Below are 26,492 nucleotides of genomic sequence, written 5' to 3'. Positions count from 1 at the left end.
TTTAATGACTGCAAGGAATTGCTCCAATACAGAATTCAGCTCAGAGATACGATTAGCTACTTAATACACACAATTCCCATAACTACAAAGGCTCCTTTGTGCACAAACTACTCGACTATGTAGCAGAGCACCAGTCTTTCAGAAAGAAAAATTGTAGCTGGACCTTGTCCCCTTTTAGATTTGAGCCCAACAGTCGTCGTTCTGCCAGGTGATTGCATGAACCGCTGTGCAAACACCTTTCCATCGCTGCTTTTAACACTTACTGTAAGTGGTTATGTCTCCACAATCGTTCCACCTTTGAGATTTTTTGGAGCCTAAGTAAAGGTTACCAATACATACGAACACCAGGAAACAGATTACCCTATTGGGGAGTGAAGTGAGGTAGCTTATTTATTTCACACGCAACCACTTTTTACGGTTATTTTTACCCTCCTGTATTTTATGATGGGTGCACCAGTTTCCACCATTTAATCCTTTGATGCTGCTCTGTGGAGGCTACATAGCATTGTGCTGATTAAACTAATTTCTCTGATGTTTAAAGTAATGTGTCTCACTTGTTCTGTTTTGGGATCACGTTATCACCTGACATGGGACTAACAGCAGCAGCATTTCTAATTAATTGTGTTCCAGTGACATTTATCGTATTCCTGCCATTTAATGTCTTAAACTGGTTTTAACGCTTTAGCATTTCCAATTTCCAAGAAACTTTTCATACTGGATTTCAAAGTCTTTTGAGAGGCATGTTTTTTTCTGCAATGAATAGATTTTCTTCACAGTTATGGTTGTAGATGTCTGTGTATATGTATTTATGACAGTGTTGATCATGTAACTTCTCCAAAACCTTTTAAGTTCTTGAAAATTGTTTGCTGATTGACATCAGCGTTCTCTCATGACTTAATGAACAGTAAAATGACTCCAATGTTTCTCAAATTTCAATGCTTTTTTATCTATTTTCCTTTTGAGACTTAAACAGCCATATATCTGCTATCTTCCTAATGATGAACAAACTGACTGTGTCTAATTGCTGGCCTTTTCTTGAACTGTGCAGTGAAACATCATTGTAAAACCAAGGTCATACAAACACGTTTTATTGCTTTTCTGATGAAATGCCTAATTGCTTGCTGCAGTTGTCTTTGTCATGATCTAATCAGGGAACAGTGACAATAAAAGTAATGATGTGGCAGATCCTTGACCTCAGCTCTCACTGCAAATAATTGTCTGACATTGTTACCATTTATAGTCATGCATTCAGCATTATCACATAAGCTTTTGATGATTTCATTACTGTCTGGTATTCCATAGTATGCCATTATTTCATGTAGTAATTTTAGCATACTCTAAAAGATCTTCTGCAACCCCATAGAAGGATTATTTATTACATATGGCTTTTTGTTTAATAATAACTCTGAATAATAATAATTTTGTTTAATAATAACTCTGATCTAAAGTGATCTTCAGCTCTACTACCTGCTTGCTCCTCCTTGAGTTAGGGAATTATCTGTTTCTTGACATCCAAAATATATGTTGGGAGTTGATTTTCCAAGACACTGAAAGCAATAGGATTTTACTTCAGAGACTCTTACTGTTTTCTTATTCTTCATTCTCACTGCTGTTAAAAGCACCAAGTGTACACAGATAGCTGTTTCACAGGCGCTTTTAGTAGTTCTCTGGGGCATAGACTACTTAGGATTGACAGTATTCTATCCATCATTTTCTTTCTTTTTCTCTTTTCCTTTTTTTGAAAAGTGCTTTCTTTCCGTTCAGAACTCTGAGTTACGCTAAACCTCCTACTTACAAATCCTGTTGCAACTTTGCATAAACACAGGAAGGCTTGCCTGTTTACATCATTAACTCTAGCTCCTGAACACCTCCTCTTGTACTTCTTCTACCACTTGCAGTATCTTTGGCTGAAGCTGTTCATTCTCCCTGTCGTTCGCTTGTCAATCTGCCTTATTTAGTCTCTAGAAAACTAAAAGCAATTAGTTGAATTTTATGAATGTAATACAAGTTTTGGTCCCTGCCAGTTAAAGCTTAATACAGCTGAGACTGCATGATTCAATACAAGGTATGGGAGCTACTTGCTGCTTCATTCCTTTGCCTTTGCTACTCTAGATCCAACTACTCTTAAAAGCATGTCAGAGACAATTAGGCTGATTTTCAGTTACATTTGTATTTGCAGATCTAAGTCAACTGGGAACGATTGTGAGCATCTGACTTAGCTTTTTAAATGCAAACCTGAAAGTGCAATCAGCCAGCCTGGACACCTTTGATGTGTTATTGAGAGAAATGGCCAGACTGCATGAACGCATGTGGGTACGAAGCTCAGCTGTTGCACTCAGCTGTACTTGCAAAGTGGCTGGGCCTGTTTTAAAGTTTCTCTGTGATACTTCAGAATCTAAGTAAGTGAGGAGCTTGAGAATAACCTTGCTATTTTATTTTTCAGTGCATATATAAAATGTGTAAAACGTGCATGTGCTGTTAAAATTACTATTGAGCATCTGGCACCTAAGAGGATGTAAGGGGTAGAGTTCTCTAACTACTAAAATAACTACAGAGTTTTTTTAAAATAAGGTGGTTTCTATTGTGACAGAAGATGGAATTGGTTGATAAAACTTGGGATGTCATACTCATTCCTCTGTGTGATGCTGTAGCACTGTAACATTATGCAGTGCAATTGTGGGCTTAATTGCAGTCTTCTGATTTCACATGAATTTTACACTGCTATGTGCTACTTCAGTAGTGTTATCCTGTATTTGTTATAATTTAGATAAGGTAACAATCTTGCCGCAAAAAGTTCTACTCAAAATATATGAGCAAATTTAAATATGGAAGATGTTCACAACTGGTTTCCAGAATTTTTACTAGCTTTCATTTCTCAGTGTGCAGAGTTCATTTAGCAATAGTCTTCAGATAACCTTTTAACTACTCACTTTTGTTCTAATTGCTATTTTCTGATAATGCATTGCCACATTTAAGTTAAGTTAAATCACTTCAACTGTACAGTCCATTTAAAAGAAATACTTTCCTGAAGCTGATGGATGTGACAGTCCCAATTTGATGGAAATGCCGAGAACCAGCTAAAATCGGGAATATCAATCAGCCCATATCCAATGAATCCACAGTTAACAAGAATGTAGAGAAATAAATGTTTCAATATGGGGTCTATGATTTACAGAGCAAAAGGAAAAAGAGAATAAAGCATGAAATGAGCAATATGTATTACATATGTATCAACAAAAGATGCAGTGCCTGTCAATGTACACAAAGATTGCCTATATTCAGATTGAGGTGGACAGAAACCTTGCATATTGGCTTAACTTCACATGCTAATAGTGAATTTCTAAATAAAAGGAAGAAAGCAAGCACGCAGTAACTTATGTATCTTGAATTATTTAAATGCAAATGATAAAAATCAAAACTAAATCTTCCCATTTATTTGCATGATTATAGTACTGAAGCAAGTAAGCACGACTCAGAGCATTGCAGATTTTGAGGTGTTTGGTTCCATGCCCACTGTCTGTGCTGTTGGTCTCCCGCCCTGACATCAAATAGGAGGCCAGGCAGGAGATGGCATATGCAATACAAAATGAGTTTCAGCATCTGTCTCTTCTAAGAGCAGGAACTGATTTCCTTAGCTGTGCTTTTGTTTTTAAGCAATTTCTGTTTTTACAGTTATGCAGTTCCTAGCAAACAGACAAGAATATTTAAAAGAAAATATATTCAACAATACCTGTTATTCTAACCCAAGATATTTTTAAGGGAATGGAGGCACACATATAATGGTAGATGTTGCCTGACACACCTAACACCTGTTACCAGACAGATTCTCCAGACGATGTTAATTTCCAGACAGTTCTTTGATAAAAGCACTTTAAGAGTATTCAATTTTATTTCTTTCCATCTTTTAAAAAAACTATTGGTGCTCTGGTTTGCCATATTTAGTCTGAGTATAATATAAAAATCTAGGTAGGGGCTGTAAATAATACTATGCTTTGCCCTATGATGCAAAGTTTTGCGCCTTTAAAATAGTATCATCATATTCCTGTTTAATGTAGTGATTTTGCAAATGTAAATTTGAGATCTTATTTTCAAAACACTTAAAATGGAAGGAGGCAGAGTTTGTACACTTTGTCACTGTAAATATCTTGTATTAAGAGCAGCCTCTGCACAAAACCCTCCCACCACCCCAGCGCCTAATGTTTTTGGTGAACTATGGCCACATTCACACTGCACAGCTGACCCGCTTCAGTGCCAATGTCCCAAGCTAGGTGACACAGGCAAGACTGCATGTGCAGCTCTCAAATTATTGAAGCAGAGGACCTAGTGAATGTGGGTATTTCACTCCAGTGATAGTCTGTATCCTGTTTCAAAATTTGGTATCAAAGGGCATTCTTTCAGGTAGCCTTTTTAGCCAGAAGCAAAGTATTTATTCCCTGTGGTTTTTTCACAGTTGCTGTGGACATGCTCAGTTACCTGCTGGCTTCCAAACTCTGCCAATATTTTTATAGGCGTTTTTCTCTCTTTGTTTAGAAGTGCTTTGGTAGTCATTTGAAGAGGTGTCAAGTAGCAGGTGAATAGCAGCAGGCTAAAAACTACTCTATTTGTTGTCCGAAAGGCAACATGACTCAGAGGAATTCACAGAAAAAGCAGATTGCAACATCTAATAAGGGGAAGTAAAATAGACTTGCTTTTATCTAACCCATTCCAACTGCATAAAGGAAATAAGCACGGGCTTACCCTGCTGGGCTGATACTGTTCCTGATTCTGGACAACCAGCAGGTTTCCAAAACCGTGAGTCACGTAGCATAACATATATGATCACATACAGAGCAGACATTGCCTCTGCATGCCGTTGTGCAGAAAGGCAGGGAACAGAGAGGCAAAAGTTAGATTTCAAGACAGTACTCCCTGTGATTTGCATCCTTGATGGAGGTGGGGAGGAGTTTAACATCACCAGAGCAAGGCAGAGAGATCACGTTCACCTGTTCCCCTCTCACATCTAGAACACAGCACAGCCACGGAGAAGCTGGAGAAACTCTGCCAGGCTGCCCTGGCCCACATTTTCTCTTATGTGACCTTTTTTAGTCATTATTAATTAACAATATTCCTGTGGTTGTGAGAACAAGTTTTTTCGGTAGTGAGGATTTTGATTCCTCAACTTACAATATTTCATTTTCTTGCCTCCCTGGCTTGTACTTTTGTTGAGCAGTAGTAATGATTTGCCTGCTGCTTGTTGCTGTTTGATCCCCAGCTGTTAAAAGCTCGCTCAGGCTAACCAGGCTGCAGGTTCTTACAGGGACCAGTGAGCGTGGAAGGGGGCCCAGCTCATGCACCTCAGCCATGACCTGGAGCAACCACCGTGAGGCAAGCCACAACCGTTTAAGCTCATTCGCTTGCAGTCTGTGACGGCGTTTGGGTTGCGGAAGGTACATCCACCAGGACCTTCAGACCACGCAGGCCTTTGGACAGCCCTCAGATGGTTTCCATACTAAAGAAGAAATCAACATTAGTTGGGCCACAAAATCCATATACTACATGATGAAGCAACATTATTCTGAATTGGGCTTGATGTTTCCGAGATTAATGATTTTCCTTCCTGTCCTTGCAACAACACTGCAAGACCTCTGCAGAGCAGCCAGCAGCATGTATAATGGATTCCAGACTTCTTTAGTTATAATAATATTATGGCTATACATGGTCCTCTTTGTCTCAAGTAAATAATAAAGTGATCTGCTATGACAAAATGTTTAAACATCTTGGGGATGGTTCTACCCACTATATACTAGGACTCGCTTGATTTTTCTCTCTGACATATCTGTTTCAGTCGTTGGTTGCATTGCCAATTCATAGCATTTAAACTAAAACAAGAAAAGAAATGATAAAATAAAAACCACTTACATAACTTTTTTAATCCAGGAAGATCCCAAACTGCTTTACAAACTATAGGTTAATCCTGCCGTCTTTCTTGGGATAGTTTCTTACACTGTCAGTTCTCTGCAATAAGGATACCTAAAGTCTTTGGTGTTGCCGAGATTCTTGATGTGCAAGAATCACTTTCATATTATCATCGTGTAGTGTCTTCTAGAACGGGCATGTTTTTTAACTGCATTAGGCTAGATGTAGTACAGGAAGCTAACAACGTCAACAACATCTGTTATCATGAAAACTAGCAAGCTGGTTTGGAAAATGTTTTTAACAGTATTTAAGTTTTTATGCCCTGGGATGTATGCGTATCTCACAGGATTAAAAAAATCTATTTTGTATTTTCAAAAAGCTCATCTGTAAACAGGAACTGTTCTTATGGTATGATACCATCAATATACATACATAAGTGTGTTTCTGAGGTGCTAAAGAAAAATGCTTATTTTCTCTATGGAGGGAAAAGCCAGGATAAGTTTAGGACACATTAAAAATGCCAACACAAACTGAAAAGTTGGTTTTACAGACTGGAAACCTGCTGTTACCAAAGCATCTAAGAGGTTGGTGTCATCATATAGAATAATGGAAATTCAGGTCTAAACCACAAAAAGATATTAATAGATCAGTTAATTTTAAAACCAGTGATCAGTTAATTTTAAAACCAGTGATGGACACTATAAATCCAGTAACTCCATTGCACTTCTTCACTGATAGTACAATTACATTTTGAGAAGACAGTACTGACGTCGTTCATCAAATACAGACTGCAGCAGAACCGGACTCTGAAACTAAGCTTAATTTCTATATGGCGAAATTACCATATTTTCATGTATATAACCTGCAGATTATCTAATGCAGAAATAAATAGCCAGGCAACCTCCTCTTACTCCAATTGCTGTAGTACACAAGTCTATCATTGTCTGAGGGAGCTGTTTACTCAAAAACCTCTTTCACATGCTAAACATCTTGCCTGTGACCACCAGTGCCTACTACCTTTTTCTGGGTATTTTTTAGGTATCCAACTCAGACTGAGTCATCTATGCACTTAGTTAAGGGGTTGTGAGTTTCAAAATTTGCAGGTTATAAGTTTGAAAATATGGCATCTCTTGTCGTGTTTTACATGCTGAAATACGAAGGATAAATATGGTTTTGCTAAGGAAAACATCTACTTATTTCTTCCACCGAGCAATGAAAGGATTAGGAAAAAAACGAAACAATTTTATGAGAACTGAAGGGAGCACAGACAGACGGTTCATTGGGGAAGGGGTGAGGGTTACTGGAGTGACTGATCAATGCTCATCTCCTGCAAACACAGGAAAAGGAGCATATGGGGCATGCTCACCTGATCCTAACATACATTCCCCGCTTAATGCTTCAAAAAAAGCAAAGAAACAGAACAACAAAAGTCAGTAACAGAAAGTGGCCAAGAATCCTTCAAGAATTATTGAATTGTTTCCTTTAATTTATAATAGTACGGTGGAATTACCAAGTGGTATAACCAGGCTAATATTTTTATGTGTGTGTGTGTATATATATGTATATATGTATATATGCAGTCATTATATTTTTATATATACACACACATATTAAGCTAGAATACAATTTTTGTACTACAAACGCTGGTCTTAACCTGTATGGCAATTCTGACTGAAGACTGGGAAATCAATGTGCAAAAAAGCTGAAGGAATTAGAAGAAAAAAGGAGAGAAGAGGAAGAAGAAGTGAAAAGAAGAGTGCTTACAACTAAGCACAAGCAAGTCTCTATCTTAAGTAGCACTGTTAGACTCTTCTGTTTGGACAAGGCCTGCTAGAATGGTCCTTAACTTCGATCTGCACTGGATACATCCAGTACCAGCTACTATACCAAACGACCTCCTCTTTCCCTGATCCTTCTCCCTGGGTCAAACTATCACTACCTTTTTATTACGAAAAATCTTCAACCCCATTTGCTCTAGATTTACACTTAAAATTAAAGGGCAAGTTATGAAATAAAACGACTACTGCTATCATCATCCCATCTGCAACACAGTGCTACCCAAAGGCTTCAGACCAAGATCAACGTTGTGGCTTCTACATGCTCTACTGCTTCAGGAACTGCTCTCCTTTACCCTACTCATTCTTAGATCACTTTATTTTGCCAAAAATCAGCACACAGCCTTCTGGAAAACTACTAAAATACACGGGTGACTCTGTACCCTCTCTGCACCCTTCCAAATCTTTATTCTCTCTTGCCAAGCCCCCACCTTTCTTGACACCTTATTCAGACCATAGTTTTATTGAGCTCTCTTCCTTTGCTTCTGTGTTCATTGGTAAAAACAGTCCAAAATCATTCAATGTCATTTTGTCCCATGGCTATCAGTATTTAGTTTCTTCAATTTATATTGCATGTTCTGCCTGCTCCTGAAGTATCTGTTTCCCATTTGGTCTGGGTTTTTTTTTGGGGGGTGGGGTGGGGTGGGGTGGTGTTTTGGTTTTGTAGCACTTAACTTTACAATAACCTGCTTGTGTCACTCTGTCAAATGAGATCAAGCTATGCTTTTTTGGCTATGCATATAAAAAACCTAACCTGGTTTTTACGTTGTTTCTGTGTCTCATGCCACAAATAGTGTGGATTTGTGGTATCTCGCATTGAAGCTATTTCAGTGTTGCTATTTATACAATCTTTTAAAACCAGACCAACAGATACATAGATACACACAGCAATTAGTCTTTGACAACAAATTAACATTAATTTTATAACAGTCGATGTAGAACAAAGATTTGTAGTTTATTTGTACCACAGAGTAGTAAAACTATTTAGCACTGAAAAATGGCAGCATCTACTTCTCTGACAGCAGCAGTAAAAGATGACTTAACATATTCCAGAGTAAGAAATCACTCCTAAGCAGTAACTCTGTAAGACAGTTCATAATATAAAGAATTATGTGCAGAAATGGTGCTGTTCAGCCTGAATTTACAGGCACTTCCAAATACAGGTGATAGTTCACACTACAAAACAACAGAGTCAAAAAATATATCACAATATGGCTTAACTTACTTACCAGGCAGATGTACTCTGAAAAGACATCAGGGGTGGGCTTAAAGCATCTCCTTTTAAAGTATGTACTGTCTGTGATGTTTGAGGCTGTGGCTGAGTTTGAGGCTGTGTCTCTGGCTGAGGCTGTGTCTGTACTTGGCTTGGATCCTGAGCAGGGTTAATCCATCGGCTCTGTCCCTGTGTCATCCACTTTCCCTGGATTCCCCACCGTGCCAGGTAAAATTTGCAAATATCATAGTTCATTGAAGAGTAATATAAAAGGTCCAGTACCAGCAAGATCACCACAAAAAAGCCATAGATCCACACTCCTAACAGTGCACTGTAGTTGCTGTGAAAGAAAAAAAGGGAAAACAAAAAAGTTATCCCATATATCGGTAAAAGGTCATCGTGTTAGTTTATCAAGGTGGTTTGTTTAATTAATTATATAAATATAACATATAGACGGATGAAACAAAAATTTTGTTCGAAAGCATGTGTCCTTAAAAATTATTTATTATTTTAATCTAAATAATGCTATATGCATGACATGGGAGGTTTTTAAAAACCAAGGCCACCTGTCTCACAAACATTTTTATTTCTCCCTCTCATCTATGTATTTGTATCAGCACATAAATTTGGTTTACAGTTAGCTTCAATGCTTTAAGTGAGACCGCTGATACGTACATGGTTGATCGGTCGTATGTCTTGTTCTGCAAATTCTCACTCCCAGAGAGCCACCCTACCAAAAGTGACAGAGCATTTGTGAGAGTGAGGGGTAACCGTATGAAAATATGGTGTAATAATTGAGACTGAGGAGTGTCCATACTATTGAAAACATTCACTGCTGACATGCATTATAAACCAATCGTCTTAAAAGGTGTTTAATGTGCTTGGATTTGCTTTGAATTTAATTAATTTAACTGCTAAAGATCCCTTAGTTTGCTGGTAATAAATTTAGGAAGGAAGAACATTGACAAGATCACATTATACAATGCATTCCACAGGAAGGAAAATAGGTACTACATTTATATATCTATGTGTTGCTGTAGCTATAATGTGTATATATAGGTAAAGGCCATGAAAACTATCAGCTGCTGACATGGTACACGGACCTGTAAAGCTATGACAGGTGACTAAAGGTATAAAAAGAAAGAGGGGGGGGAGGAGGAAAAGGTATAAGGGGTCAAGAATCTGGAGATCAAAAAGGGGAAGAAGTGCTAAAGCTCTGCTGGAGATGCAATATTATTAAAAGAAAAATGACTGTCAGGTGTAAATACAGTTTGGATTGGAAACTGCATGAGTGGGGAGGATGAGGTCAGAACAGAGAAGGAAAGAAATGGGTAAGAATGAGGTGGTTAGGTGTACAGCGAAGAAGGCTAATCTAGACCTATGAGCTAATGTGGAAGTATGTGTACCAGACACCGTAAAAACAAGAGCAAGCAGAAGGGACACTAGTAAAAAAAGTCATTAGGAAGACAGTCTTGGAGAAAAATGAAGTAATAGGTGGGCTGCCCACATCTACGTGAACCTGAATTTACATGAATAAAATTGAACACACACTCAAACATGCTCTCTTTCACAGACTTTCAGAGAAACTTTAAGGGAACTGTATTTTATCAGAACATTGATCCAAACAGAAGCGTTGTGAGAAGAAAAAAGGCCAAGAAGTCGTATTATAGATGCAAGCCAGAAAGATATTTTGACATTTTAAAAACATGTCCCAAGCCTTTTTGGATCTAAAACATTTCAAGTCTCTGCTTGGAACTTTCACTTCCATTTAAACTTTTCTATGACTCTTTCATTTTATACTTTGAAAAAATCAGGATTTTAAACAAGAAATCGGATAAGAAATCAGAATTTTAATTTCTGTGTTGCTGCCTGTCAGCACTTAAGGAGACTGATTCTCCTCTCCAGGGAATGATTTTTCCACTACACAGACATAACGTGCTTAGACTAAATGAGATTCCATAGCAAGTAACTGTAAGTAACAAGAGGAAGGTAGAGCTGTTAATGGGTCCCTGCCTGTGTAACTTTAGGATTACGCAAGCCTAGTATTTTAAAAAACTTTCAGTAAGTTTCCAGGAGGATTAGAAGTAGACAAAATATAGTACTTCTGAAAACCCTTAACTCGACCATCTTTGCCTCTACTAAAGACGTACACATACACACGCCTAACTTCACACAACAGCTGGTAGACCTTTCTAATGCATTAAAATCTTTGCAGTCCAGGCACTTGAAAATGTAACGAGATCTGGTTAATCCAGGCTTCTCAACAGTGCTACTCTTGAGTTTCAGTGGATTTATTCCTAGTGGGGTAAACTCTTCTGCTAATATAAATAAAAGGGAAGTGAAGGCTGGAGAAGTCAGGAAGAAATCCACTGTAACAACTCCTGTTCTTCATCACTAATGCCCATAGGATCTATTTTACAAACAGGTGAGCTGTATTTGATCTATAGTAAGAATGGAAATATTAGAAAACATGTTATTTTTGTTTTGGCAACAACGTGAGAGGCAGGAACATTTCTTATAGTTAACTCAAAAGAATTTTGTTTGTATTTTAGGTATTTAGTTTCACCCATCAAAATTTTGGTTAGCAAAAATTAGAGCTATTTTGAGTGTTCCAATTTGAAGTAACAATTTATTAATCATGCCGTATGTGAGTTATCCATCTGCTCCTTCTAAATAACATCTGTTTCTCACAAGTACAAAAATGAGAGACTGCTTTGCTTTAATTAACAGACAGTGGGACAACAGCACTATCAAAAGGGCCTTGTGAAAAATCACAAGCAAAATTAGTAAGTGGTATGTTTTGAACACAGAGGGAAATTCCATACTTTGATGTTTTCTGTTTCTCAAACTATTAAGACGGTAGAAAATATTCATTTTGCCGATGACTACTAATTACAGTAAAAATTAAAACTTCCCTACAAATTAAGAAAAGAACTAGGAATCAAAAAACTCCTAGGACTTGCTCTCATTTCACTGAACTGAATGATTTAATTGTAACAGTTTCATCTTGCAGTCTGATTTTCCTGTACTTTTGTGCAGTAGTTTCATTTCAATTAAAAATAAAGTGTGAACAGATTCCAGATGTACTGAGATTCAAATTATAGGGGTTTGTTCCTTCACAAGGACAATCAAGTATAATAAGTTGTTTTGGTGTAGTTGTATCTCCTCTCCCCTTCCCCAGCTGGAAAGCTTGCCCTGCCCTGCTAGCACTCCTGCCCTTCCCAATCAGTCATTTTGGAGGTTTCTGTTCAGGCTCAACACGAGGTTTAGCAATATAACACTGAAAATTACTTCTAAAGTTATGTTGCTCAGTCCTCTGCTGCTGCTGGCCCACAAATTTAGAAGCTAAATCTATAGAGTAAAAGTTACAAGACAATTTCCTTTTAGCTTCTCTGTGAAACAGGGTAATTTATGGACCTATCAGAAAAGCTTAATAGCTCATTATTTTAAGATACTTCATCTTTTACAGAAATATGATGTATATATGGTATAGCCTTGATACAGAGCCCACTTGTGTAAACGATAAGATTTGTTCTGACTTCAGGGAGCCTTGAATTGGGCTCTCTGAGAACAATACATACTTTTACCACCCATCTCCTCCTATTCCATCTACAGAATCCTGCTTAGATTTCTCTAACATCCCTACACACAAATGAAAAGACAGGTTCTTTTATTATTATTCTTACCCATGTGATTCCTTCCATCTAATTCATTAACTTTTTGAGACAGATGACAAGCAGGTTAGGACCAGGCTATATTTTTTTAGAAGAGTGTGTTGGTTTTTATGTGCAGCACATGAACAGAAAATAATTCATTTGGGAATTCAGGCTTAAAAAAACAACAAATCAAAACAACTGTGAGCAGAATTCTACAGCTGCAGAGTTTAAATGCGGGCAGATGCCCATGGAAACTGTTTCTTTCCTGTTTTCCTTAAACGGGGTTGTTACTTGCAGTAGTAGTTGCCCCAAGGAAATGCAAGCTTACATCCTAGCAAATGCCTTGGTAACACTAGCAAAAACTTATATCCTAGCAAATGCCTTCTAACACTGAGAAAATCTGTGCAGATTTTGCATGTACATTTTAAATGTGTTTTTTTTTTTTCCTATTTTGTTTTTACTATTATCTCAAGGCCTTTGTCCAATCCTGTGTTTTCCTGTAGAATCTGTTACTGTAGTACCTAAGAGGTCTTCCCACTTAAATTACATCTTTTTGCAACAGTTGGTAGTCGAATTAATAAGTTTTTTTTCTTTCTTGTAAAGATGACTTTCTGGGAGATATTTAAGGAAATGCCAGCTCTGCAGGGGACATGCTGTACATGGATAAAGATAGTGCTATTCTATCCTCACATTGCTTTCGGTGCAATGTCATAGTATGGTGTGCAAAAGCCATTCAACCCTGAAAAACTGGAATAAAAGATAAGGAAAAACATGGATGCATTACAGACTGCCATAACACAGTTCCTGTATCAGATTAAGGAACCCTAGCATAGTGGTACTGCTGATAATCCACCAAAACATTCATAACAGAAAATCTGAGAGAGTATGAATGCTAGGTTCAAGTAAACACTATTTCTAAGAATAGTTAAACAACTTATTAGATGAAGCTTTATGGAAAAATACTTTCAATGGCAGAACGTTTCTTGTCCATTAGATATCATTGGTATGTCTATATTTAATACTAAATGAATTGTTCACATTCGAAAATATTACAGACTGATTAATCTGCATGATCGCAAAGATATAATAGCCCAGTATTCTGCACTTATAAATCATAGAAATCTTTTGTTATAGTAATGGAAAAAAATGTAAATAAACCTGGCTATAGTTATATTGTGTGACAGCAGAAGACAAACATGTTTTTTCAGCTGTGCCACGACAAAGAAGTTACAAGTCACTTCATTAATTATTTCCCTCAACGGTATTATAAAACAAGAAATTTGTTTTGATGATCATAAGAATGGCTAAGGGGAAAAATAAACCAAATAATAATATTGAAATAAACCAAATAACAATATTGAATCACTCTTCCCTGAAAACTATAATCCTTTTTTTCAGTTCATTGCTATTCCCATACCCTAAATCATTTTCTCCAGCCACAGTACAACAGGTTTCATCAGAATTTTTTTCAGTGGTGTGTGAAATTAGATCTAAACAAAGAGCTGACTTTGTTACTGTAAAGTGAACCCTGGATGTATTAGAATCCAAATAAAGTTAAATTATTGTATATGTTAAATAAAGTCAGAGTATGTTAAGTAAGATGCTTTTTACAATGTTTTTAATGTCGGCATCTAGGCTTCACTTCTTTCTGCCCCTCCACAGCATACTAATATTATCAGGCAGTTTTCTACCAACCTCAGTGAGCCCAGGGCGAGGAGATCTCTCTCCCTCTGTCTCACTACACTGGTGGAGTTTTACATAGAAAGTTAGCGTCTCTTCATTTTCCTGGCCCTGACTGATTTATCAGAAGTGATGATTCAGAGAGTTACAAAAAGGCAATACCGGCTCCACTCTTGCACTTCCCTAAGCTACACCTCCAGAAGCTTTTTATTGTATTTAGCATGGTTTCACATAACTTTGCAAAAGATCAGCACATAGCTAATGTCCACAGGAAATTCTCCGACTACAGAAGTAGCTTTCTCCATCACAACTGAATGAGGTGAGTTTTTTAAAAAAAAAAAAAAAAAAAAAAAAAAATTGCTAAATGAAAACTAATATAATACTTACACTATGCTCTAAATATTTTAATTAAAATTAATACTGTAGTTCATAGAATACCAAATTACCTTTTTCCCATTGAGGAACTGCTCACACACAACAGCCCTACAATATGAACAGCCCTATATTTATTTCTCTGTGTGTATACATATACAGATGTGAGTGGGCATGCAAACAGAGAATGCAGGAGGCAGCGAAATGTTCTACATCCCAGGGCATATTTTGCAATCAGGCTGTACCTGTCCCTCTGTGCATGTCTGCTTTGGAAAGTGGCTGACTGCCCTGTCCGTTTCAGGTTGTTGGTGAAAGGAAGAACAGAAGGGCCTTGCCTTAGCAAGCTCTGGCCATGACTACGTGGAGCAGCTGCTGAGATATTGGGAAAAAACCAGAGGCATTGGCTTTCTGCTTGGCTAAACTACAATTGGCCAGTAACATCCCAAACTCTGTGACGAAGCTGCCTGTTAGGCAGACTTGGTTGCTCAGCAGTGTTGGTGCAGAAGAGTAAGGGAAGAAATAAAACATATTTGCTGTGTGTGTGCAAGACAAAGAACTGGGAAAGTGCAGGGGCAACAGCCACACTAGAACATTCTTGAGACTCTCTTTTTATCACTCTAAGTGTGAAGCAGTTTCTGGCTCTGCCTGCGACTATGCGCACAGCCCTTCTGTACTGAGTGTCCTGTGAGGACCTCTCTTCGGGCAGGCATCAGATTGCTGCCGTGGTAGCATGGTCACCCCAGTAAACAAAGGGGGAACACATCCTACTTTTACCACAGACCATACGTAGAGTATGCACTGCACGGGGGCACTGGGGCATCCTGGGGTATAAACTCCACCAGGTTGCCGGGAGGCATATATGTTGGCAGAGTTGGGTAGCCCCAGGTGAGGGTGCTACCAGTTTCTGGATTATCTGGGCTGCACAAAGGGTGGAGAAAATGGATGGCCTTTAATGTGCCTGTTAGACTTGAAGTGTCTCCCCAGCGTTCTGTGTGATATGTTCTCATGATGTTCCCAGATGCACTACAAGGCCAAGGCAAGGAAATTTCACCTCAAGGACATAGCTGCACATACAATAACAAAATAGTACAGATCCACGTTGATTTAAAGGTATCTTAGATGTGTAGAGTCTATTTTTGTCTTTCTTTTACACTACACAGTACACAGACCTCTTTATAATAGGTGATTGTTACTTTAACACCTGTAAAGTTAGAGAATGCAACTTCTACATCTATGGAAGATTCAAACTTCTCTAGGCAGAGCTGTACGAGGGGCGGTTGTTAAGGAAGACGACAGTTTTCTCACTCCATGAGCTGCCTGCTGCTGGACACAGCTGCACACAGTGAGTTAAAAGAGCCAACATCAGTATTCCAGCACCACAGCCTCCTAGCAGCCTTGCACCTGCTTCCATAGGAATGAATGACAACACACCAACTGACTTTTGCACGGCAGAAGAAAACGCTAAAATCCCTGTTGTAAACAAAAATCAACAGACTGGAATTCCAGTTGTCTTTAACCTGCCCCTTCCTTGCCCTGGAGGGGCTGGGTACCAGAATAAAATGTCCGGGGAAAGCAGATAGATCAGAATTCAACCTTGGGGGTTTACATCAGCTGAAAGTTGCCCTCTGCACCAAGAGAAATCGCAGCAGATTAGCGTGGCCAGAATGTCAAATACTAAATAGGAGACAGACCACAAGTGAAGATTTTGTCATCCTAAATAGGTAATCAGTAACAGAGATCTACTTGCTTACTTGTTAGTTCTTCAGAAAAAAAAGTTACTGACATTTATCTTAGAGGACAGGCCCCAGCAGTACATGGAAGTATCCCAGGTAACAGGCAAGGAGACCACACAATGTTGGCATAGAAGCAAATATGTTCTGTTCCCCAAGGTCAGTGATTACAAGAGATTTATATTCAAAACATCAGAGATTCAAAATAGTGCATTTGGGTTGATATGGAAAATGTCAACTCACTCCCTCTCTCCCCTGCGGACAGCTCTGGGGTTTATTTTTACTGATATACATTTAAACATAGTTTGGATCAGACTGGGGTAGGAGGAGAGACTTTTGTAACTTTTATATGTAACTTTGTATTTGTTACATTTATATGCAACTTTTACGTACACACTCTCCTAGCAATGTTTATAGCCCATGTCAAAGCAAAGAAAGCAGAGATAAAATATCCTTTCTTTTAGGAGTTCTGTAACAGCAAAAACCTTTTAGTAATGTTTTTCTGTATGTGCAATTATTCTAATTGCTTCCATCATTAAGTATACCTCAGACTATGTTATTAGGCCAGGAACAGTTTGGTGAAGAGTACTTTAAAACTCATTTACTTACTTATGCATATATCCATCTGCGTTCCCTGTTAAGTTCATCTGCATAACAGTCTGAAATTCTGTCTCATTGCAGCAGTATTTAAATACTGTGTTGTTATGGTGACAGCAAAAGATGTAAGATTTATTGTCAGAAAGACGGGGGCAGTGAAAACCAAAGTGGTAGCGACCTTTGTAGTCCGTATATGGCTCGCAGACCCGAAAGTGTGCGGACAACACTGTAAAACAAAGAACAATATTGGCTTTGTGAGTCACTTGTGTTATCTGTATGTTTTGAACTATAATTTTTCATTGGTTAAGCTTAAACAATTGTTGTTTGATTTCTGAAAAACATTAATATTTCAGAACTTTCAACATCATAACATTTAGTACTAAAAGGTTACAATATTTAGCCTCTTGTTGTATTTTGACTTTTATTGTTATTATGTTTCTGATTACTATTATTTCTTTTAAGGGAAGAGAAGAAATGCCCTCCATGCCAAGAAGCACAAAAATATTTAGGGAAACATTTTCATACTGCTGTTCTAAATATATGGATATCCATAAATACCCAACAATGTTAATGTTTGATTCTCCCGGGATGACTTCACAAAAACAAAAAGTCTATGTAAAAACTGCAATAAAAGTTTGATGGCACTTGATTTACAGTCAGTGTTCTTGGCAGAACATATCTTCTCAACTGTAAAGGTCATTCTTTGATAAGGATTATTCTGCCAGAAATAGTAATTACAAAAGAGTGTAACAGATCTGAACAACTCTGAATTTGCAAATAGATAGAACTAATACAGCTATTCCTGGGAGTTCCTACACTTCTCCTTTAATAAATTCTCACGTAAAGTGTTTATTAAATCTCTGAGAACATTTTTTACAGGAATATGGGAATATGTCACACTGATTTCACCATCAATTTTCCTGGGAAAAAAAAGAAAAAAAATGCTCTCTCTATATATCCTTGGAATGCAGACTTGAGGCCAATAGTTGTGTGGCGACAGGCATGCCGTGGTTACAGCTACGTGGCAAGACTGTGGGCAGATGCAAGCTCTCTGACCATGCTCTAACCCTACTGGCTGCAAACAGCCCTGAACTGGAAGCTGTGTAATCATCTTAGTTTCCCTGCGCTAATCTACCGTGCAGAGGGGCAGGGTACAGATCCCTTCCAGTACGGTCACAAGCAACCACACGCAACTTCCTGTTGATCTGAAAAGTCCTGTGAGAGCCAATATTTGGTTCCACATACTGCCAGCATTTTAACTGATTTACAGTTTGTGTTATGGTAGGCCTTGCAGCATCATTTAAGATTACAGGTACTGTAAGGCCCAAAGGCCTCACACTCTAAGGAAAGTGAAATGTAGAAGTCAAGAGTCTGAATATTCTTAGCAGTGAAATGTTTTTACTCTGATTAGAGAAAAGAGGCACAGTGATGCTGTGGGTAGCTGCACTTCATAAGGTTACACCAATTAATAAAGGATGTTCAATTTAGACTGACAGAATTAACCCTTGTAACTTGGTGTATGATTTTTGTATCAGTTTACCAGTACAAGAGATTACAGATAATGACTTGCATGGATTTAGCTTAACTGTATGGTATCTCTCTGCACATAGTCCCTGTTGATCTGTAATTGCATCTGTGCACCTTATCCATCTAATCCTCATTTCTTTCTATGTTGCTTAAAAAAGCCTATTCCTAACATTTTTGTTTCTCAATTTTGTAAAATGTAGTAACATCAAGAATCTCTCACTCTCTTTCTGTAGGTCTAGTCATATTTCAAGGATTGTGACAGTGGAGATGACTTCTTTATTTGTGTGTATAGAGGGAGCCTAGAACAAAAAACAGAGTACTAAACTGAAGAGAAAACAAGGTAACTTATACTGCCCTCCGAGTGAAGGAAAACCACTCTAAACGTTTTACATTTTTATATATATATATACACACACTGGCATGTGCGCACGCACGTACCTGTCATCATTATTTTAACAGAACAGAAAATCCTTTTGTAGATTAATTCAGTCAGGAACTGAAAGTGCTAGAAGAATGCTATTTCTAAAGGAACATAGATATTGAGAAAACTAATTACATATCTGTTCTTGCCCTGCCTGGGAAAAACGCGTGTTCCAAATCTGAGGATGCTATAATCAGTAAAGAAATTGTCTTTCTTTAGACTTAGGTTTTCAAAACCCTCTGTAACTCTTGCAACAAATCTGCATGTTCAATTCTGTTGCAAAATCCACACAGCATGCAACTGCATGACCATATGTTTGTTTGAACAAGTACTTACTTCCCTGCACCCCCTCTTAATTAACATAGCAATAATGAAAGTGTTCCAGGACTGATTAAGTTTTGAAAAAACTCAATGGTTGCGGTTGGAAGGGACCTCTGGAGGTCACCTGGTCCAACACCTCTGCTCAAGCAGGGCCACCTAGAGCCCATTGCCCAGAATCAGAAGGCATTTGAATACCTCCAAGGATGGAGACTCTGCAACCTCCCTGGGGCAATCTGTGGCAGTGCTTGGTCACCCTCACAATGAAAAAGTGTTTCTCGGCATTCAGAGGGAACTTTCTCTGTTGCAGTTTGTGCCCATTGCCTCTGGTCCTGTCACTAGGCACCACCCAAAAGAGCCTGGCTCAGTCTTCTTTACATTCCCCCCTTCAGGTATTTATATACATTGATAAGATCCCCCTGAGCCTTCTCCTCCTGAGACTGAACAGTCCCAGCTCTCTCAGCCTTTCCTTGTGTGAGAGATGCTCCAGTCACATTCATCACTCAGTGGTCCTTTGCTGAACTCTCTCCAGTATCTCCATCTCTCTCTTGTACTGGGAAGTCCAGAAATGGACACAGCACTCCAGGTGTGGCCTCACCAGTGATGAAGAGAGGGGAAGGATCACTTCCCTCGACCTGCTGGCAGCATTCCTACTAATGGAGCCACAAAGAGCTTTCCAGCCAGCTGGCCCCCAGCATATACTGGTGCCTGACGTCGTTCCTCCCCAGGAAGATGCAGGACTTAGCACTTCCCCTTGTTGAACTTCATGAGGTTCCTGTAAGCCCATTTCTGCAGCCTGTCCAGGTCCCTCTGGATAGCAGCACCCCCCTATGGCATATCAGCCACTCCTCCCACTTCTGTACCAACAGGAAACTTGCTGAGGTTGCAGTCTGTCCCATTGTCATTTTAGTTTTAACTACATATCATTTGTTTTTGGAAAACTTAAATCTAGAAAATAATGGAAGAGACATGTGGCATGAGAGAAATTCACAAGCTAAATAGAACTTTTAACTATTTGATTTCTAACAAGAATAGGAGCCTGATTCAGTTACTTAAATACAGGTCTCCAGTGCCAGCTAAGATTTCCCTAGGCTGTCCTGTCTGTTCTCCAGCTTTCAGTGGAGGAGATGCAGGTCTCTTGTAGGTTTGGTGCACACATGGGTGATCTAGGGCAAGTCAAATGGCATTAGATGCACACGGTTAGGCACCCATAAAGGTCCCTAAGTGTTTTGTAAATGTTTGATATCAGCTTGCAAGGGTGCATTACATGCATTACAATGCATGTAGTTCCACTAGTCATTACTAGGAAAACAGGTGAGTCTATGCCTGATGTCAACAAACAGAAAGTAAGTCCTATTATTGGGCCTAATAAATGCAAGTGAAGGGGTAGCCTCCATAGTGTAGCACTGCACTTCCAATAGTGATGTTTATCCACGGTATTTTTATTTACAGTATCCAGCAGAGGAGCACCCATCTAACCCTTCTCTGATAGATGGCCAGCTTCAGATGCTTCAAAGGAAGATACATAGGTGCTATATTGAAAAAGCTGTGCAATAAACTCTCTAGTAAGAAAAATATCTTTCTATTCTTCTCCCTTAGGGGTTGCTTATGTCCTGAGCATTTGTGTTTGGGGTTTTTCTCCCCACCTTGTCCAGTGTTCTCCCTATCCAGCTGAGGGATAACTTCCACTAAACCTACAGATTTCTTATCAGAATTAGATGGCTTAATGTATGTACTACTTCAGTTCCAGACGTAGAGAAAATATAACTGATCTGAACTGATCAGTTTAACAGTTTTCACTTTTTAGCCATCTTGACTTATTCCTTCTTAGTTGGAATATCTGCACTTGAATTATATCAGCTGCTCCTAGGAAACAATTTTCTTTGATACCTGCAAAGCCTCGGAGTGCAACACAAATTTTGTTTACAATGCATTATCAACAAAATCACCATTTTTTTCAAAATGCAGGTATAATGCCTTTTATGGCTAAAGATATATTATTTTTCCTTTTAAAAGCTACATTATTAGAGCTACTTACATGTTAGTAATTTTTGAAGCCTCCAGTATAGATGGTAGTTTCAAGTTTGGGACATTTTAATGGAAGATATTTATTGCTAGAACTAGCTTTGCAAATAACAGGATAGCAAAAATGTCATTTTTCCTATGTTATTACTACAACTTAGCTTAGGTGAATTACACCCGTGTTAAGCTACCACAAGTGAACAGCAGCCCTGCAAGGTTATACCTGACTTCTATGTACATCTAGTGCATGTTATAAGAATTAAAACTAGTTCTTTATGTTTCATAAACAATCGAATACTTCCATGCTTCTGAAATTATTCAGTGCTCTGAGAGACATTGCATTGTGAAAATGCACTAGAGGGCTATAGGACCCTAAGAAGTTTAGCTTGCTCGTCACTGCAAAGTGGTTTACTTAACAGCACATGTGAAGGTGTCCTTTGCCCATTTTAAAAGGAAAACAACCCCCAAACTTCTTTGGGGATGAAAACTGGAGGAAGGATGACTACAGAACGAAGGGAGAATGAAGATAACATCAGGTCAGAGGAGGAGTGATGTCTGTAATAAAATGTAGTCCTAAGCAAATCCTTAAATAGTAAAATGTGTGTCAGTGATTAAAATAAACGCACAAATAAGAGCATAACACGATGACTGAATTACAGTCTGAATTTCGTAGTCAGTGTGTGGTGGGTTAACCCTGGTAGGCAGCTGAGCATCACACAGCTGCTTGCTCACTCCCCCTCCCAGTGGGATGGGCGAGAAAATTCGTGGGTCGAGATAAAGACTGTTTAATAAATGAATAAGGAAAAAAAACCCAACAACAACAAAAAAAACCCCAACCCACAAGTGATGCTAAAGCAATCACTCACTACCAGCAGACTGATACCTAGCCAGTCCCTGAGCACTTTTTGGATAAGCTCCCACCCCAGTTTCATTGCTGAGCATGCCGTAGGGAATATCACTTTGGCCAGTTCGGGTCAGCTGGGCCAGCTGTGTCCCCTGCCGGGCTCTTGCCCACCCCATCCTCCTTGCTGGGGTGCACAAGGAGAAACAGGAGCAGCCTTAACCCTGTGTAAGGGCTGTTCAGCAATAGCTAAAATACTGGTGTGTTACCAACACTGTTTTTTGGTCACCAATCTAAAAGACAACACCATAGGGGCTGCTGTGAAGAAAATTAACCCCATCCCAGCCAGACCTAGCACACAGTGAAAAAACTTTATCAATTTATTGTAATCTGTGTAATTTTACTTGCTGTCTTTGCTTCTCTGAGAATCAGAGATCCAATACACAAAGCGTAATTTTTAAAAAAAATATATTTTTCCTGAAAATAACTTTGCTTAAATCCTGATGATTAAAGAGCCCTATTTCTACAGAAATACTTTAGAAAAAAGTATTGTACCTGAAAGGCTCTTAAGTTGTCTGTAAAGATGGCAGCTGTTTCTGAAGTGGAGTTGCATGTGCAAATTTTCATACTATTTTTCAAAAGTATTATTGAACAGGTAAGTGCTATAGATGCTCCTAGCTCTGTTCCTACTAATTTTGAGAGAAGAATAGTCTGTCATGCTTCAAATGACTGATTTAAGCTCATTTTAAGATTTACCTACTCTACCTTAAAAAGTAAACAGCCAGTGTACTTCAAACTGTTACTTCCCTATCTGTTCACAGTTAGAGATCTGTGTAATCCTGATTAAATTTTTAATTTAGCTACTAAATTTTTAAAGCCCCAAGGATTTCAGAATGGCTGGTCTTCATAAGCTTTCCATATGGATCCACAGAAATATTCACATGTATGCATTTTACTTCGCACAATGCTAATCATTTGAGATCCTCTGATAATTTTGCTATATGGATGTTCATTTCCTACTTCAAAGAAAAAATACTGTAACGTGCAAATAATCTGTCAATTTTTGCTTGTTAATATAAGCCTTGCCGTCATTCCTGATTTTATAAATCTGTTTCAAGCCATTAAATGAATATAAGTATCAACATTACTGCAAAGCAAATCTAAGAGATAGCGGTCAGAAAGGGGATTCTGGCATGACTGCATGCTGCTCCTCCCTTTATTATGCATTCTTTGTGCGGGCAGTACAACTAGCAAGCATTCAGAAATCCTAAAATTGCATGCCGTTGTGATCTTGATAGCATTGAAATGAAATCAGTCTGAAGTTTCAGTATTCTCAATCCAATTTCATCCTTCTTTTAAATGGAGCCACAGCCTACCTACTCCGAACTGAAGCCTTTCTTTTCAGCGTTGTCCCTGCCCTGAGAGCATTTTGCCCCCGCCAGGCAACTGCATCCCCTTCCTAACCACACAGCTAAAGCTACCAAACCTCATCCTCATCCTGAGCCATGACCTTGGTATCTGACCACACCTCTGCTCCACTGCCACTGTCGCCGCATCTCTCCTTTTCTGACACAACGAAAACCCAGCTCTGCCAACAGTTGCTCTGGGAACTTTTCTGTTACTGGTGCCCTTGCTTTCACACCGCCTGTGGAGCCGGTGAAAGTTATGCTTCCAATTGTTAAATGCGGTTTTCAACCATGCATACAGATTTTAGAAACTAAGTACTGAGACTGTGAATCTTAATATATCAGAGACTTGGAAGTAAAGCATCATCTTACAGACAGAAGTCTGTAAATTTAGGGAACTCAAAAGGAGTCTGGCCATTAGATTTTCAGTTCAGGTCAGTTTAAAAATGATGTTCATGTCATTCCAGTGAGAGTAGCATCCATTTTTTCCCCTGTCATTCTCACTCCATGAAGCCAGTAGTTTTCCTTTATGGAAGCTGACCTGTCTTGGACAAAAAAATTTACATTCATGCTGGCTGCAAAATAGTAAATAATAAATTTCATCCTGTAAAAAGTGCGTGAGTTAGCAGTGACCTAAACCCACTCCTACAGATGTCAGTAGTAAAATTCCCCCAAGGAGGAGATTTAGGCTAGCATGAAAGGCTTGTAATGATTTCGAGTTAAGCCTGTACTCTACATGCCAATAATGGTTGTCAGATAATAAAATACTAATAGCCAAGGAGCAACAAGAAGATAAGGTACACATTTACAAAGGCATAGTTTGGGATGTTAATAAATAAATTATATAAGAAGTAAAAGATATATGTAATTAGTTTCAAATAAAAACAGTAGTAGTAATGTTTTTATTTTAAAATAAGAGTAACTGCCTTCAGAGGCAGTACTTTTCTTCTAAGAGAAAAAAATATCAGAACACTGGCTTTATGTCTGGGTTTGAGGGAATAAGTGTATATGTATACCAGTTGCTGACTACTTCTATTTGCACACACAGTGTAATCACAGTGTCCCATTCAACTGGAACATAGATATTCATATCATCTTGAGGAAAATGGTTGGAGAAGTGGGATCTCAGGAGGTCTCTAGCAGAAGTCCCCTATAAAGAGTGGTAGAAGTATGAAAACTTAACAAAAGTCAACACAAGAGACTGGAGCAGCTGGAAAAGTTTTGTGATGTTTGATCACTGGGATACATTCACTGAAGTCTTCTTGAATAACTGGCTTCATTCATGCATGAGGGAAATAGCTTTCTGAAATGACTTTAACCTGCTACAACCCCTGTGGCCTGATTCTAGTACATAGGAGGAGGGTAGTTACATAACTAGGGATGCAGCGCCATACGTTGGGATATCAGTGCAAGGACTCTAAAGGAAAAGAGTGTTTTAAGATTAGGCAGAGAAGCAGTCTAGTTGATAATATTATAAAATTGTTAGCAAAAGGACTGGTGAGGATCTAACACTGAATATTACAAGCATTATGCAGACAGAGTAGTACCAACTCTTAGTGGAGCACAAGGATACTTTAAGATATATAATGCCTATGTGATGTAGTACAAGGGAATAAGGAGCAGTGATGGGAAAAAAAATGTCTTCTTGGATTAAAAAGTGCTTCAAGAATGGACGATAAAAGAGGTTCTACTGAGAGTTAAAAACTCATAGGATCAAACCTATTTGGACTAAAACCAGTTTTAATTATTTTTTTTTTAAATATTCATTCCTAATTACAGAAAACCTTAATGTCATAAACAACTCCTGAAGAACAAATGCTACTAATAATCATAGCATTTGACTAATTCTCAGTCTAACAACTGGCAGATTTCTGCACAAATCCTTTCTGTGTGCTGGTAGTAAACATCTAGGGCAGATCTACCAAGCATTAGGAGAAAAATCTCTGGAACCACTCCCTGGTCTGGTCAATTCTTTAGATTCAGGAAAATAACATAATATTTGCATACCATGATGTCATGCATTTTTCTTTTAAATATATATAACTTATATTGTATCTAACATGTATTCATCGCAAGAATAGCTGAAATTCCAAGTTCAGTCCTTCACATGCTTACATACTCTTGTGTGCACATATAAAAACACACAACTGGAACCTGACTTGCTCTACTTCCAATAGATGGTTATTTAGCAAAACGGTTGGATTGTACGGTGGTGTAGAGCTTGCTTTTTTCTTTTAGAGGAGCTGAAAAACTAGCATATCAAAACAGTAGCTTTGTTTCTTTTAAACTTTCAGCCTGCTTTACCATGTCAGTGTCCCACCACCTTTTCCTTCTTAAACCGAATTTTCAATTGCATTTAAAATTCTAGCTTCCAGTTCTTAAATATGAAGAGGCTTTATTTATTTATTACTCAATTAAAAATCCATTTGATCTTGTTTGTTTTGTAGGAACCCAGTATTAAATTGCAACTAATTTTTCCCTGTGGCATGCATCAGTGAAAGATGAATTCAAAGTATAAAAGTTACCTGCTGACAAGAGTAATGAAAGCAGAACCATCAGCACATTTAAGGACTGTTGACCACAACTTGTCATCGTTGGCTTTCATTGGTCCATTAGAGAATTACCTGTTTGACAAGATGCAACATCATGGTTAAGCGTCTGTTTCATCTCACTTTCATTGTTCAAACTTTTACTTACCCACAAAGCTTTGGTAAAATGAGATGGCTTCACACAATAAGAAAAAAAAAAAAAAAATCGTACTTTTTTTCTGGACTTAGAAGTGAAATAAATTCTCCTTTCTACGATTTTGTTAAAATTTCTTTCTCATTTCACCATGAATGTATACAGCTATTTACATACTTTTCATTAACCCAGAGTAGAGACGAATTACATGAAGTCTTTATGGGATATTCACACCTCCCCTGTAATCTACAATCTACATTCAGCAAAAGCGCGCTTGTTTTACTGTCACAAGAATGA

The 26,492-nt window shown here is 38.3% G+C and overlaps 1 protein-coding gene across 1 annotated transcript; it reads right to left on the bottom strand.

The window, feature by feature from the left end:
• Positions 1–8,955: 8,955 nt before the first annotated feature.
• Positions 8,956–26,105, bottom strand: SHISAL1 (shisa like 1; the record flags this gene model as incomplete). The annotated part of the gene is made up of 3 exons (XM_082309162.1): positions 8,956–9,283; positions 16,991–17,204; positions 26,039–26,105. The coding sequence occupies 3 exons, from the start codon at positions 26,103–26,105 to the stop codon at positions 8,956–8,958; spliced, it is 609 nt and encodes a 202-aa protein (XP_082165288.1).
• Positions 26,106–26,492: the final 387 nt, after the last annotated feature.

Source organism: Platalea leucorodia (assembly GCF_965183815.1).
Source record: "Platalea leucorodia genome assembly, chromosome: 4".
Taxonomy (NCBI): Eukaryota; Metazoa; Chordata; class Aves; order Pelecaniformes; family Threskiornithidae; genus Platalea; species Platalea leucorodia.
The sequence above is the reverse complement of the archived record's forward strand: the minus strand, read 5'-3'. Positions and strand labels throughout refer to the sequence as shown.